The 13,746-nt window shown below is 47.9% G+C and overlaps 1 protein-coding gene across 1 annotated transcript; it reads left to right on the top strand.

The window, feature by feature from the left end:
• The first annotated feature begins 7,390 nt into the window (after positions 1 to 7,390).
• On the top strand, positions 7,391 to 13,746 carry Coq10a (coenzyme Q10A). The gene is made up of 5 exons (XM_041664874.1): positions 7,391 to 7,849; positions 8,393 to 8,539; positions 11,506 to 11,698; positions 12,148 to 12,249; positions 12,474 to 13,746. Exons 1-5 carry the CDS (start codon positions 7,710 to 7,712, stop codon positions 12,639 to 12,641), a joined length of 750 nt encoding a protein of 249 aa, XP_041520808.1. The 5' UTR covers positions 7,391 to 7,709; the 3' UTR covers positions 12,642 to 13,746.

The raw sequence follows: 13,746 nt of genomic DNA, 5'->3' as shown, positions 1-13,746 counted from the left end.
TAAGACCAACAGAAGGGACACCAACCAACTCCATAAGAACCCCGCTGCCGGTTAGGGTAGTAACGCTTTAAAGAGTGGTCAGTAAAGGCAAACCCACTGGAGAGGAGGGAGGAAGAGAGGAAGGAAGTAAAGAAGGAGGATGGGAAGGAAGGAAGGAAGGAAGGAAAGAAGGAAAGAAGGAAGGGAAAGGAAAGGAAAGGGGGAAAAGGCAGTTAATTAGGGACAACTGGTTGGAGGGAACTGGAGGAATAAAGAAAAGTGGAGTTTGGTAGATTAGTACAACTTATAAATTCATGCCAGAGACAGGCATGAATCATGGCTAAAATTCCTACACACTGGAAACTGAGGCAAGATTGTGTGTTCGAGAACCGTCTGGGCTAAATAATGAGACCCAGTCTAGCCTAGTTTCTTTTCGTTACTACCAAAAACAACTAGGGGAGGCAAGGGTTTATTTCATCTTACACTTCCAGGGCACAATCCTTCTTCGACAAAAGTTAGAGCAGAAACTCACACACGAGACGGAACGCAGAGCCAGGGAGATGAAAGCTGAAGCTGCTCAAGCTGAACTAAGATTTCTAAGCCAGCTCAGGACCACCTGCCCAGGAATGGTACCACCCACAGTGGGCTGGGCCCTCCTACATCAATCATCAATTAGCAAATGAGAAAGTGTTGGGGCTGGGGAGGTGGTTCAGCTGGTTAAGAGTGCTGGCTACCCTTCCAAAGGACCCAGGTTCAATTCCCAACACCCACATAGCAACTCACAGCGGTTTATAACTCCAATTCCAGATAATTTGGTAGGCTTCTGGCCTCTCTGGTCACCAGGTATGCATTTGGTGCAGACCTAGATATGCAGGTGAAACAATACATGTAAGGTAATAAAGGCATGCCATTAATCCCAGCACTAGGAGGCAGAGGCAAGTGGATCTCAGAGTTCGAGGCTAGCCTGGTCAACAAAGCGCGTTCCAAGACAGCCAGGACTATTACATAGAGAAACCCTGACTCAAAAAACAATAACAATATTAAATTAAATTTTTAAGTTAAATTGAAAAGAAGGAAAGGCCGGGTGGTGGTGGCGCACAGCTTTAATCCCGGCACTCAGGAGGCAGAGGCAGGTGGATCTCTGTGAGTTCGAGGCCAACCTGATCTACAGAGCAAGTTCCAGGCCAGGACTGGCTGGCTCCAATAGCTACTGAGAAACCCTGTCTCAAAAAGCCAAAAAAGAGGAGAAAAAAAGAAAAGAAAAAAGAAAATCCTTGGCATGCTCTCAGGTTAATCTAATCTAGGCAATCACCTCGCTCTCTTTCTTTCTTTTTTGAGACAGGTTCTCACTATGTAATGTAGCCCAGGCCATCCTGGAACTCCCTCTGTAGACCAGGCTGGCCTCTAACTCCCAGAGATCCATCTGCCTCTGCCTCCCGAGTGCTGGGAGTAAAGGTGTGTGCCACCACCGCCCAGCTATAACAATTATTTGAGCAGCAGAAGTAAAGGACCTGAGTTCAACTCCTGGGTGCCACATGGTAGGAGAGAACCATGTCCTGAAAGTTGTCCTCTGCCCTTCACATGCAAGCTTCAACACATAAGCACCCCCAATTCCTCCAGTCTCAGGGGACCCAACATCTTGTCTCCATGGGCTCTTGTACCTCCCCTCTTCCCAGATCACTCTGGGTTGTGTCAAGTTAACAATAAAAACTAAATAATGCCAGGTGGTGGTGAACTTTAACCCCAGCACTCAGGAGGCAGAGGTCTGTGAGTTCAAGGTCAAAGTGGTCTACAGAGTGAGCTCCCAACAGCCAGAGTCAGAGCTTTTACACAGAGCAACCCTGTTTTTAAAAAACTAAACCAGGACTGGAGAGATGGCTCAGTGGTTAAGAGCATTACCTGCTCTTCCAAAGGTCCTGAGTTCAATTCCCAGCAACCACATGGTGGCTCACAATCATCTGTAATGAGGTCTGGTGCCCTCATTACAATTTTTTTAATATTTATTTATTATGTATACAACATTCTTTCCATGTATGCCTGCAGGCCAGAAGAGGGCACCAGACCTCATTACAGATGGTTGTGAGCCACCATGTGGTTGCTGGGAATTGAACTCAGGACCTTTGGAAAAGCAGGCAGTGTTCTTAACCACTGAGCCATCTCTCCAGCCCTCAACAACGTCTTCTGACCTCTTCAGGCTCTACATAAATGTGGTGCATTTACATACATGCATGAAAACACTCATACACATGAAATAAAAATAAATAAATATTTTAAAAATTACTACAATTACTATTATTGTTATTAATTTTTTAAAGGTTTACTTATTATGTATACAGTATTCTGCCTGCATGGATGCCTGCAGGCCAGAAGAAGGTACCAGATCCCAGTATAGATGGTTGTCATCATGTGGTTGCTGGGAACTGAACTCAGGACCTCTGGAAGAACAGTGCTCTTAACCACCGGGCCATCTCTCCAGCCCTTGTCACCAAGTTTTATGACCTAAGTTTAACCCCTGGAACGCATACAGTGGGAGAGGAGAACCTACTTCCGAAAGCTGTCATCCCTCACCCACACACAGGCCATGGCGCACACATGCGCATTCGAAGGCTTATGAGTACACACATAAGTCAGTAAATATATACATGCGAAAATGGTTGGTTTTTTTTGTTTTTGTTTGTTTGTTTGTTTGTTTTAGTGATAGAATGCTTGCCTAGCATGTGTGAAGTCTTGGGTTTAATCCACATCATTACGAACTGAAAAAAAAATTGTGGGGCTGGAGAGATGGCTCAGGGGTTAAGAGCATTGCCTGCTTTTCTTCCAAAGGTCCTGAGTTCAATTCCCAGCAACCACATGGTGGCTCACAACCATCTGTAATGAGGTCTGGTGCCCTCTTCTGGCCTGCAGGCATACATGGAAAGAATGTTGTATACATAATAAATAAATAAATATTAAAAAAATTGTATCACACACCCAACACCTAAGTATTGGTTTTTGCTGTTACTGTCTGTTGGTTAGTTGGTTTTCTAAGCCTAGGAAATCAGCAACTGGGACAGGCACTTTATATCAGAGTCAGAGGAAGAGGGAGGAGATAGAAACTGAACCCAGCTGAGGGGCACATGGAAGCTAGTGTTTTGGCTTGCCATTGGGTGTGAGCTTGGTCATTGGGTGTGATGGGCATCCAGGAACAGCTAAGCTGGGCTGTGACCCAAGGAGGAGGAGAGGAGCACACACCCTCCACTGCCCAAAATAGCTTAGTAACCTGAGGAATGGAGGCAGGGGTTGAGCTGGAGTCATGTGCTGGGGCCTGGCTCAGGAGTGGAGGTGAGTGAGGGACAGAACCAGACTGACCGTCTGGGCAGCTGGAAAGAGGAAGGGCTGGGGGTTAGCTAGTTACTATTATTTAGAGCAAGAAAGACAAGAAATAAAGGAAATGATTTAGTAACATTGTCACATCTGGAGTTCAGAGTGAAGCTAAGAGCGGGAACTGGTGACAAAGGCCACCTATGCACACAGTGGAACTTTCTGGAGATGGTGACATCACTTGTGTTCCCAGCACTTGTGAGGTCCAGGTAGGAGGGTCAGGAGTTCAAGGTTCAGGGCAGCTTGGACTAATAAGACCTTGTCTTCAAAACCAGAGATTGTTGGAGGTGGGGGTTCAGCATTTAGGAGCCCTGGCTGCTTTTCCAGAGGACCTGGGTTCAATTCCCAGAATCTACACAGAAGCTCATAACCATCTGAGAGCCTAATGTCCCCTTCTGGCCTCTGAGGACACCAAGCACACACGTGCATGTGTGTGTGCACAAACATACATTCGGCCAAAACACCTATACACATAAAAAATTAAAAATAAATTGGGTAACTCTAGACTCTCTCTCTCTTCCTTCCTTTTCTCCCTCTTTTTTTTTTCTTTCTCTATGACAATGTCTTACTCTGTAGCCCAGGATGGCCTCGAACTCACTTTGTAACCTACTCTGGCTTCAAAATCATCCTGAGTTCTGAGATCCCAAGTGTGCAGAATCAAGCCTGATTTGCCTTGCCTTTCTTTAGACTGGTTTTCATTCTTCTAACATAACAATAGGCACACAGACCGTAGTACAACCCACTCTATGACGGACCAGTGGGGACCGTCACACAGTCCTTAGCACAGCTGACTCCATGATGGAAATACCATTCAGATCATAAAATCCAGCATGTAGACCAGACTGTTTACCTGCCAAAAAGGAAAACAGAGCCTAATCCATCAAAGCCCATAGTTCTGGGAAAGTCCCTAAATGCACTAACCTTGCTCTTTGGCTTCTGTAGTTCTGCTTCTGGCTAACGGTTCTTGTTAACTGAAGCATATCAACCAGGATATTGTTTTTATGCTTTAAAAACTCACCCTGAGAAAGGCTTGGGGCTATGCCGGGATCCTGAACACCAGTAGAGTTGCCAGCTGACTGATGAAGGCTTTCTATTGGCTTACCCCCATGTCTGAGCAGTCTTATCTGGGGTCTACCCCACAATGCTAACAAGGATTCAGTATATATACTGCACTATACTAATAAGTCAGTAGGTAGAAACTTGGGGGTTTTAGAAGGATGGTGGGTACACTTTTAGCCCCAACACTTGGGAGGCAGAGGCAGACAGATCTCTGGGGGGGGGGTTGAGGCTAGCCTGGCCTACATAGGAAGTTCCAGGGAGCCAGGAATATATAGTGAGAATTTGTCTCGGGGCTGGAGAGTTGGCTCAGAGGTTAAGAGCATTGCCTGCTCTTCCAGAGGTCCTGAGTTCAATTCCCAGCAACCACATGGTGGCTCAAAACCATCTGTAATGGGGTCTGGTGCCCTCTTCTGGCCTGAAGGCATACACGCAGACAAAATATTGTATATATAATAAATAAATATTTAAAAAAAAAGAAAAAAAAGAATTTGTCTCAAAACAAACAAGAAAGGAGTTATAGCCAAGTATGGTATCATAAGTCTGTAACCTCCACATTTAGGAGGAATATCAGGAGTTCAAGGCCAACTTTGGTTACATAATAAGTTTGAGGAAAGCCTGAGCTACGTGAAACCCTGTCTCAAAACTAAACAAAACAGAAGGTTTTTGTTTGTTTGTGTTTTTAAGAAACTTTTAAGTTACGGCAAGTGTCTCTTTTTGAAAATAAAGCAAACACATGAAACAATGAATGAGAAAACACAGGATGTATGCTTGTTTACATTGAATTCTGCGTTCAGGGTTCAGTCGAGAGTCTTCCTGGAGGAAGACATGGAAGGAACTGTAGATGGCAGGGGCACAACAAGAGCTAACGGAGTGAACTAGGCAAGGATTAAGCGGAAGTAATTAGCTATTTAATTAGTTGAAGAACAGCAAGCAAATTGGTTTTGTAGGGCTACTGGACCTTAGGGATTCTGAAGCAAGTTAGCTCAGTGAAGGCAGAGTGCTAATGAGGTCATAGTTCAGTCATGTATCCCAGTTAACTTCTCTCTTTTCCTCAACATGCTCCTTCCTGCTCACTCTGAGCAGCTGTCTCCTACGTCAGAGGTGGGTTCAGACCAGAGGGTGACGCTGACCTGACAAGTGGCTGCCCTTCAAGGTCACGCGCCCTCAGAACACCACTTCAGACTGGAAGGAAATTCCAGTAACTGTAGTGAGGAAGGGAAGAGCGCACACCAGGCCCTCCCTGAGGTGCCTAGAGAGAGAGGTGTCAGAAGAAAAAAAATGAAAATATTCTGTAGCTGGGGGTTTCATTCCCTCAGGAAGGTGGAAGAAAGGGAGCAAAAGGAAAAGAGTCATTTAAAAAAAAAAAAAACACCAAACTTTTTATTAAGTGTATGCGCGCGCACGCGTGTAGGTCAGAGGAGAAGGCTCTTTCCATGCAGGTCCTGGAGATTGAATGCAGATCAGGCTTGGCAGCAAGCACCTTTACCCACTGAGCCATCTGGCCAGCCTGTCTTGGCTGTGAGATGGGATCCAGGGCCTCATTTGTGTAAAACCATTCGACTTGCATCACAATGTAGCTTTGCCTGCCTGTCCTCTCGCTGCCACCACCTTTGATTATCAGGCTCCGTGACAGTCCCAACGTCCTTAAATTCAGCCGCACTTGACAGAATTGTGCTTGCTCTTACATCCATCTAGGTCTAGTCTCTTTGTAATTTGTAGTTTGTTTCTCTTCTCTCTTTTTCCTTTGGGGTGTGTGTGTGTGTGTGTGTGTGTGTGTGTTTGTACAGCGTTCTGTACTGAAGGCCAGAAGAGGGCGCCAGATCTCATTACAGATGGCTGTCAGCCACCATGTGGTTGCAGAGAATTGAACTCAGGACCTCTGGAAGAGCAGCCAGCCAGTGCTCCAGCCCATAATCAGCAAATTTCCTTAAAGATAATTAACTTATTTTTATTTTATGTGCATTGGTGTTTTGTCTGCATGTATTTCTGTGTCTGAAGAAGTTCGATTCCCTGGAACTGGAGTTACAGTCAGTTGTGGGTTGTCATGTGGGTGCTGGGAATTGAAGCAGTCAGGGCTCTTAACCACTGAGCCATCTCTCCAGCCCCTGTTTGTATCTATCTACTTTTACCAAGAGCAATCGTTTTCTCCTTGAATCATGGGAAGTAATAAGTGGTATTCACTGTCGGGCTTGAACTGTGATGTCTCATCTTCCATTGAGTACATGTTTTTCCAGACAATGATGGTTCTTTTCTCTAAAAGTAAAATTTGGCCAGCTGTGATGTCTCACATCTGAAATACCAGCAACTAGGAAGCTGTGGCAAGAGAATTCCTGTGAGTTTGAGGTCAACACAAGTTACAGACCAAGGTCATGTCTCAAAAAAAACTCCCTAACGTGATTGCCACCTGAGGTTCATGCCCGAAACCACAGCAGCCAAGGACCTCTGAGAGCTCCAAACCAGTCTGGCCTACACAGTGAGGGAGCCTTAAAAAAACAAAACATGTCTTATGTTTGGTTTGAGACTGAGGCTTGCCTCAATGTGTAGATCGGGCTATTCTCCAACTGGCTATGTAGCCCAGGCTGGCTTGAAACTCGTGGCAACCCTCCTGCCTCGGCCGCTGACCTCTTCTCATAAATATTAAGGGGAAATTGTGTTCCTAGGGACGTTCGTGAAGGACTGCGAATTCAAGGCCAGCCCAGGAGAAGCTGAATATCTTGTCTAGAATAACGAGGGGGGGAGAAGAGGGAGTGGAGAGCGATGGGAAATTCAAGTCAGCCCAGAGCTTGCAACGTTAATATCCTTTTCCAGAGACACAAATCAGCAGCAGACACTGCGAAGCCCACCGAGCTGAGCGGGAGCCTTGCAACGCTAAAGGGCTTGTGGAGCCCTAGCTCGGGACAGCTACGGACACATCTGCCGTTGACCCGCCCACGACGTCGCCTCTGCGCCTACGTATCAGGTCCTGTGACCACAGCCTCGCCAAGTAGTTTGTGCCAGGCGACCTCGCTCCCCCAGCTTAATCGCTATAGCTCCTCAGACGCGCACCCGGCGCCCTCGCTCTCTCGCTAGAGGTGTCAAAGAAACTACATCTCCCGACAGGCAGCGTTGCCCTTTCCTTCCTCCCTCGCTCTCCCACTCCAGATCCCTGGCAACGGCGTGACGTGAGGGGACCCGGAGCTGCGGTCAGTGCTAGCCTACTCGGCGCGCGGGCCGGAGCAGGGAGAAGGCATCCGGAGCCCGCGCCCGCCGCCCTTCCCGCCCGGCCTCCTCCGCAGCCGCCGCAGCCCCGAGTACTAGGGACGGGCGCGCGCATGGCCTCTGCGGGCGCGCGGAGGCTCCCGGCCCCGACGCGCGCGGCCGCCCGGAGCTGCTGCGGCTTCTCGCTCCGCCCGGGCACGCGCGCGGTCCCGCCCCCGCCCCCGGGCCCTCCGCGGCCGCCGCGGCCAATGAGGTGAGAGGCGGACCCGGGCATCCGCTCGGGACGGGAGGGGGTCGCCCGGCCGGCACCCCGAAGTTCTGCGGTGGAGGGTGGCAGCCCTTACATGGCGGGTCGGAGAAGGGTCGGCATTGGTAGCGCCCTGGGAGCCCGATTGGAGCTCTGGAGATACAAGTTACATGCTCGGGGTGGTGTGTGCCAGCCTCTTCTCGGCTTCGCGGGCGCCCTGGCTTTGATGGGCCCGGCCGGACCGTGGGCACGGGGATGCTACGAGTTTGCTTGCAGCAGTAGCGTTGCTCCAAAGGCAGCTGGCACCTCGGCCGTGTCCGTCTTTTTCCCATCCCCACCCCTGGCCCTGTCCTCAGCCGCCCTCGACCTTTCGCACTCGTGACTGCCTGGCCAGCCAGCCAGCCCCGCTAGCTGGAGCAGGTGCTGGGGGGAGAAGGGCTTGCCCGAACGACCTTCCTCCGTGATGCATCCCTCTTCCCCTTCACCTGGAATTGACTGAATGCAAAAAAAAGAACCGTGACGCTGCCTCTCCTTTCCTTTTGGTGCTAGGTTTCTGATTTCCTGTAACCTCTTCTTGCCTCGCGCTGCCCAGGTCTTGGCGGCTGAGGCTGGCCTACCTCCCAGTCGTTCCTTCATGGGCTTTGCTGCTCCCTTCACCAACAAGAGGAAGGCTTACTCGGAGCGTAGGATCATGGGGTGAGCATCCTTCTCTTTCACTCCAAATAAATAACCACGTGCTGATAGTTGGTAAAATCCATATTGGACCACCCACCTCCCCAGCAATGTTTTTGCTGCTAGCCTCCCAACCTAAATTTCCCTCCTCGGTTGCTCTGCCCCTGCATTAAATGAGTCTAGAATTGGGTTACCTCATAGAAACGTTATCAAGTACAGGCCGACCTGTAATCTCAGCGCTGGAGGCCAGAGGCAGGATTGCAAGCTTGTAGTCTCCCTGGGTTACATAGCCCAGAGCCTGCGTCACACTTACTTTACACACACACTTGAGACAGGGTCTCACGTAGCCTAAGTTGGCCTTGAACTTCTAACTATCCTGTCTCCACCTACCTCTCTAGAGCGGGGATTACAGGCGTGTGCCACCGTGCTGTGTGCCACCGTGCTGGTTTCATGCAGCGCTGAGGATTGAGCCTAGACCCTGTGCATGCTAAGAAACCACTTTCCAGTTTGTTTGTTTTTTTGAGCCAGGATCTCATTATGTACCCCTGACTGTCCACCTTGTAATTATATAGACCAGACTGGCCTCTAACTCAGAGATCTGCCTGCTTCTGCCCCGAGTGCTGGGACTAAAGGCTTGCATCACTATACCAGGCTTCATTTTTGTTTTGTGACAAGGTCTTATTATGTAGCCCTGGCTGGCCTGGGACTTACAGAGATCAAATGGCCTCTGCCTCCCAAATGCTGCGATAAAGGCATGCATCACAATACCTAGCTGCAACAAAAATGCTTTTAAAAACTTAAACTATAGGGTCTGGAGAGTCGGCTCAGTGGTTAAGAGCACTTGCTACAAAGCACCCAGGTTTGATTCCCAGCCCCACATGGAGGTTTACCACCTCTTCAAGCGCCAGCACACACATTGTGCACAAACATACATGCAGACAAAACACCCATACACATAAAAATAGGCCTAAAGATGGTTTAACTATGAAATTGTTTAATGACTCCAGCTCCAGAGATCTTGCATCCTGCTCTGGACTCTGTAGGCACAAGCATTCATGTGCCCATACCCTCCCCGAAACATACACATAATTAAAGAAAACTCAGTAGTGACGAGTACATGCTTACAACTTTAGCACGCCGGAGGCTTAGGCAGCAGGATCCCTATCAGCTTCACCCCACTAACCTGCACTACAGGCTACACTGCTAGACCTTGTTTAAAAACGGGGTGGTGGTGGTGGTCAGATGGCTCTGGAGGCTGCCAAGAGTGATGACCTGAGTTTGATCAACATGGTGGAACGGCAGAGTCCACTCGGGAGTTGTCTTCTGATCTCAGAGTGCACTGTGGCACAGCTCCCACACACAGATAAACAAATGCAAAATACTACGTAATTATTTGAGTCAGGTCTATGTAACAGCCCTGGACGCCTTGGAACTCACTGTAGACCACCTGCCTCCTGAGTGCTGGGATTAAAGGCTTGTGGTACTAGAAATAACATATTAAAGAAGAAAAAGACCCGGGGTATTATTTTGAGCCTCATTATGTACTAGCTGCTAGGCTGAATGGGTGAGCAATCCTAAATGCTGAATTACAGGTGAGTACTACCACACCCATTTATTTATTTTATTTATTTTAAAACTTATTTATTATGTATACAATATTCTTTCTGCATGTATGCCTGAAGGCCAGAAGAGGGCACCAGACCTCATTACAGGTGGTTGTGAGTCACCATGTGGTTGCTGGGAATGAAACTCAGGACCTTTGGAAGAGCAGGCAATGCTCTTAACCGCTGAGCCATCTCTCCAGCCCCCCGTTTATTTTAAGAGTTTTAATGATGTGTAACTGTATGCACATACATGAGTGCAAGTGTTTTTGGAGACCAGAGTTGATCCTCCTTACAGAGGTTGTAAGCTATGGGTTCTGGAAATCAAACCCGGGTCCTCTGAAAGAGCAGTCAGTGCTCTTAACCAATGGGCCATCTCTCCATCCAGTCTATGTGGTGCTGGTGACAGAACCTAAGGCTTCACGCCAAATAAGTGTTCTACTAACTTAACTATGCCTCCAGTCTATACAGGTAGGTATTTTACATAAACTGTCTCATTTCGTCCTCACAAACAAATGAACTGAGTATTATTTGCTCGTGTATTATAGATAAAAGGAGGCACGCACGCCTTTAATCCCAGCACTTGGGAAGCAGAGGCAGACGGATCTCTGTGAGTTCGAGACCAGCCTGGTCTACAAGAGCTAGTTCCAGGACAGTCTCCAAAACCACAGAGAAACCCTGTCTCGAAAAACCAAAAAAAAAAAAAAAGGAGGCATAGGTAGTTTACCTAAGACCACACTAATAAGTTGTAGAGTTGTTCCCAGCACTGCTGAGGCAGGAGGATCATGAATTGGAAGCCAGCTTGTGCCCATAGTGGTTTAAGGTCAGCCTGAGCCACAAAAGATTGTCTTTTCAAAATAATCCAATGGCGGGGCTGGAGAGATGGCTCAGTGGTTAAGAGCATTGCCTGCTCTTCCAAAGGTCCTGAGTTCAATTCCCAGCAACGACATGGTGGCTCACAACCATCTGTAAAGAGGTCTGGCACCCTCTTCTGGCCTTCAGGCATACAGACAGAATATTGTATACATAATAAATAAATAAATATTTAAAAACAAAAAAATAATCCAATGGCCCAGCACTTGGCACCAAGCATAAAGACCCAATCAAATTTGATTCCTCAACTCCACAAGCTAGAAGAACTGGCTGCTTTTTCTCTGCTCTCCACACGTTCCATACATACATATACAAAATAGTAAAATGTAAAAAAAAAAGACTTGGCTACCAATAAAACTGACATCCTGTCATCTAAAGCCTCTATTGGGATAAAATAATGTATCATCCAGGTCTCTTTGGGTGCCTGGTTTGTGGGCAAAGATTGTGTCAGGGCAAGTGGCAAGGAGGACCTTGACCCAGCTGGCAGCTCTTGGTCTCCGATTCCTTTCGTTCTAGGTACTCAATGCAGGAGATGTATGAGGTGGTGTCCAATGTCCAGGAGTACCGAGAGTTTGTGCCGTGGTGTAAAAAGTCACTGGTAGTATCCAGCCGTAAGGGTCACCTGAAAGCCCAGTTGGAGGTTGGGTTTCCACCTGTCTTGGAACGTTATACCTCTGCGGTCTCCATGGTCAAACCACACATGGTCAAGGTGAGGCCTGTCTGGGAGGATTCAGGGTATTTTCCTTAGCAGTTTCATATTCAAGGGTTATTTTTGGCCTTTCCTGTAATTACTTGATTTCTACATGTGAAGTGTTCGCCTAACATTAAAGGGAAAGTCAGTTATCGTGGTGGTGGTGCTGGGCCAACACGACATCACACATACTATGCGGTAGTTCCACGAAGCTAAACCCTCAGGCCCTCAACTTTTCTAATGCTGTGGCCCTTTAATACAGTTCCCCATGTTGTGGTGAGCCCCAACCATAAAGTTACTTTTGTTGTTACTTTGTAACTATAACCTTGCTACTGTTGTGAATCATGTGACCATCCCTGTTTTCGGATGGTCTTGGGTGACCCACAGGTTGACAATGGCTGCTCTAGCTCCTTTACACTTCCCCTCTTAACAATGGGAGTTAACTAGCCAAATGTATCCTATTCTAGGCGGTGTGCACTGATGGCAAGCTCTTTAACCACTTAGAGACTATTTGGAGATTCAGCCCTGGTATTCCTGCCTACCCTCGAACCTGCACTGTGGACTTCTCGGTGAGTCGGGTTTCATGGCACAGACCTTGGACCAGGCATGAGGGTAAAACTAAGCACTAAACACTTCACTACGTATTCAGAGGTCTAAGTCTATCAGATTTGCATTTTGCTCATTTTTAAGTTACGCTTCTTAGGTGATGTCTGGAGGGGGATGTAAAGAAGGCAGTACAGATTAGTATCCTTCCAACATGGCCTTGAAGTTTCTGTCTCTTATGCATTTCCAGATTTCCTTTGAATTTCGTTCTCTGCTGCACTCCCAGCTGGCGACCATGTTTTTTGATGAGGTTGTCAAACAGAATGTTGCTGCCTTTGAGCGCCGGGCGGCCACTAAGTTTGGTCCAGAAACAGCCATCCCCCGTGAATTGATGTTCCATGAGGTGCACCAGACTTGAGACAAAGGATTGTTCCCTTGCCTCCACCCCCTCTTCCCACCCAATTTTTATTTATTTGTTTTGGCTCTTGCTCAGAGAGAGGTCTAAGTTTCACCTCTCGATTCTTCCTAAACTGGCTGCATGCTGGCTGGACATGTGGGGAAGACAGCACATGTGGGAGTGAGATACACAGCAAATGCCTTGTGCCCATGGCTGCTTCACACCGAATAAACCCAGAGCTGTAGTCTCTGGACCAGGTCAGGCGGATATAGTAGTAACTTCCTCACACAGAGGTACTGGCTGGCAAGTAACTTTGACCCCCGCTAAGATTTCTCAGGAGAAGCGAAAGGCAACCTGCCTCAGCTTAGGAACATGTCCATGCTGTCTGACGGGTAGAAAGTGAGGAGCTGCTTCACACCAGTGCCACAGAGCAAAGGAGGAGGAATTCCTTAAACAGTGTTGGGATGTACCTTTTTCTTCCACGTGGCCTGAGTTTTTATAAAACTTCAATAAATTGTGACAGTGTGAATTTGCTTTTTTTGGTATTGTTTCTCAGGGTAGGGGCGGGGGTAACATATAAGCAGAGTAGAAGTCACAGCTTCCTTTCCTGTGGGAATGAAGGTGTAAGGCAGCCTCTTGGACACGGCATCCCTGCTAACTATAGTAGCACGCCCTGCATGCCAGGACCTACTACCTACCTTCTTGCCTATTTATAGACTTTTTTCCAGAAGGCCAGCTGTAGCAGGACAGCCTTAGATCTCCCATAGTCTAATGCCCCCAGGACCAGCCCTTATTTTGGGAGGCCTCCTTAGGGAAAGTAGTAGGGAGAGGCACTAACTATAAGCACCCTCTGTGTCTTAAGTCTGGAGCTAGCAGTCCTCCATTTGTCCTTGTGCCTTTCACCCACTGGGCTAGACCAGCTCCTGGATTAGTCAGGCAAATACTTGTGAGGTCTCTATAACAGAGAGGGATGGGGGTTAAAGGTAAAGGACTCCCCAACCTTGGGAAAAAGACTGAACGTCTTTGGTAAGCAGCCTTCCCTCTGCATGTCCAACTCGCCCACTAGTGCAGACCTTCCTACCATATTTCTTACCTCATAATGATTCTTTCAGGCCTATGTAATAGC

This window comes from Microtus oregoni, unplaced genomic scaffold, assembly GCF_018167655.1.
Source record: "Microtus oregoni isolate MIOR12 unplaced genomic scaffold, Mior012 000001F_ref0000356, whole genome shotgun sequence".
In the NCBI taxonomy this organism is placed as follows: Eukaryota; Metazoa; Chordata; class Mammalia; order Rodentia; family Cricetidae; genus Microtus; species Microtus oregoni.
This window is presented reverse-complemented; position numbering and strand designations above follow the sequence as displayed.

Bases quoted from the DNA above. Each gene is read 5' to 3' on its own strand.
- Coq10a (XM_041664874.1), top strand. From the start codon at position 7,710: ATGGCCTCTGCGGGCGCGCGGAGGCTCCCGGCCCCGACGCGCGCGGCC. The intron at 7,850-8,392 runs GTGAGAGGCGGA...TTTTGGTGCTAG, and splicing joins CGGCCGCCGCGGCCAATGAG to GTTTCTGATTTCCTGTAACC. The intron at 11,699-12,147 runs GTGAGGCCTGTC...ATCCTATTCTAG, and splicing joins TCAAACCACACATGGTCAAG to GCGGTGTGCACTGATGGCAA.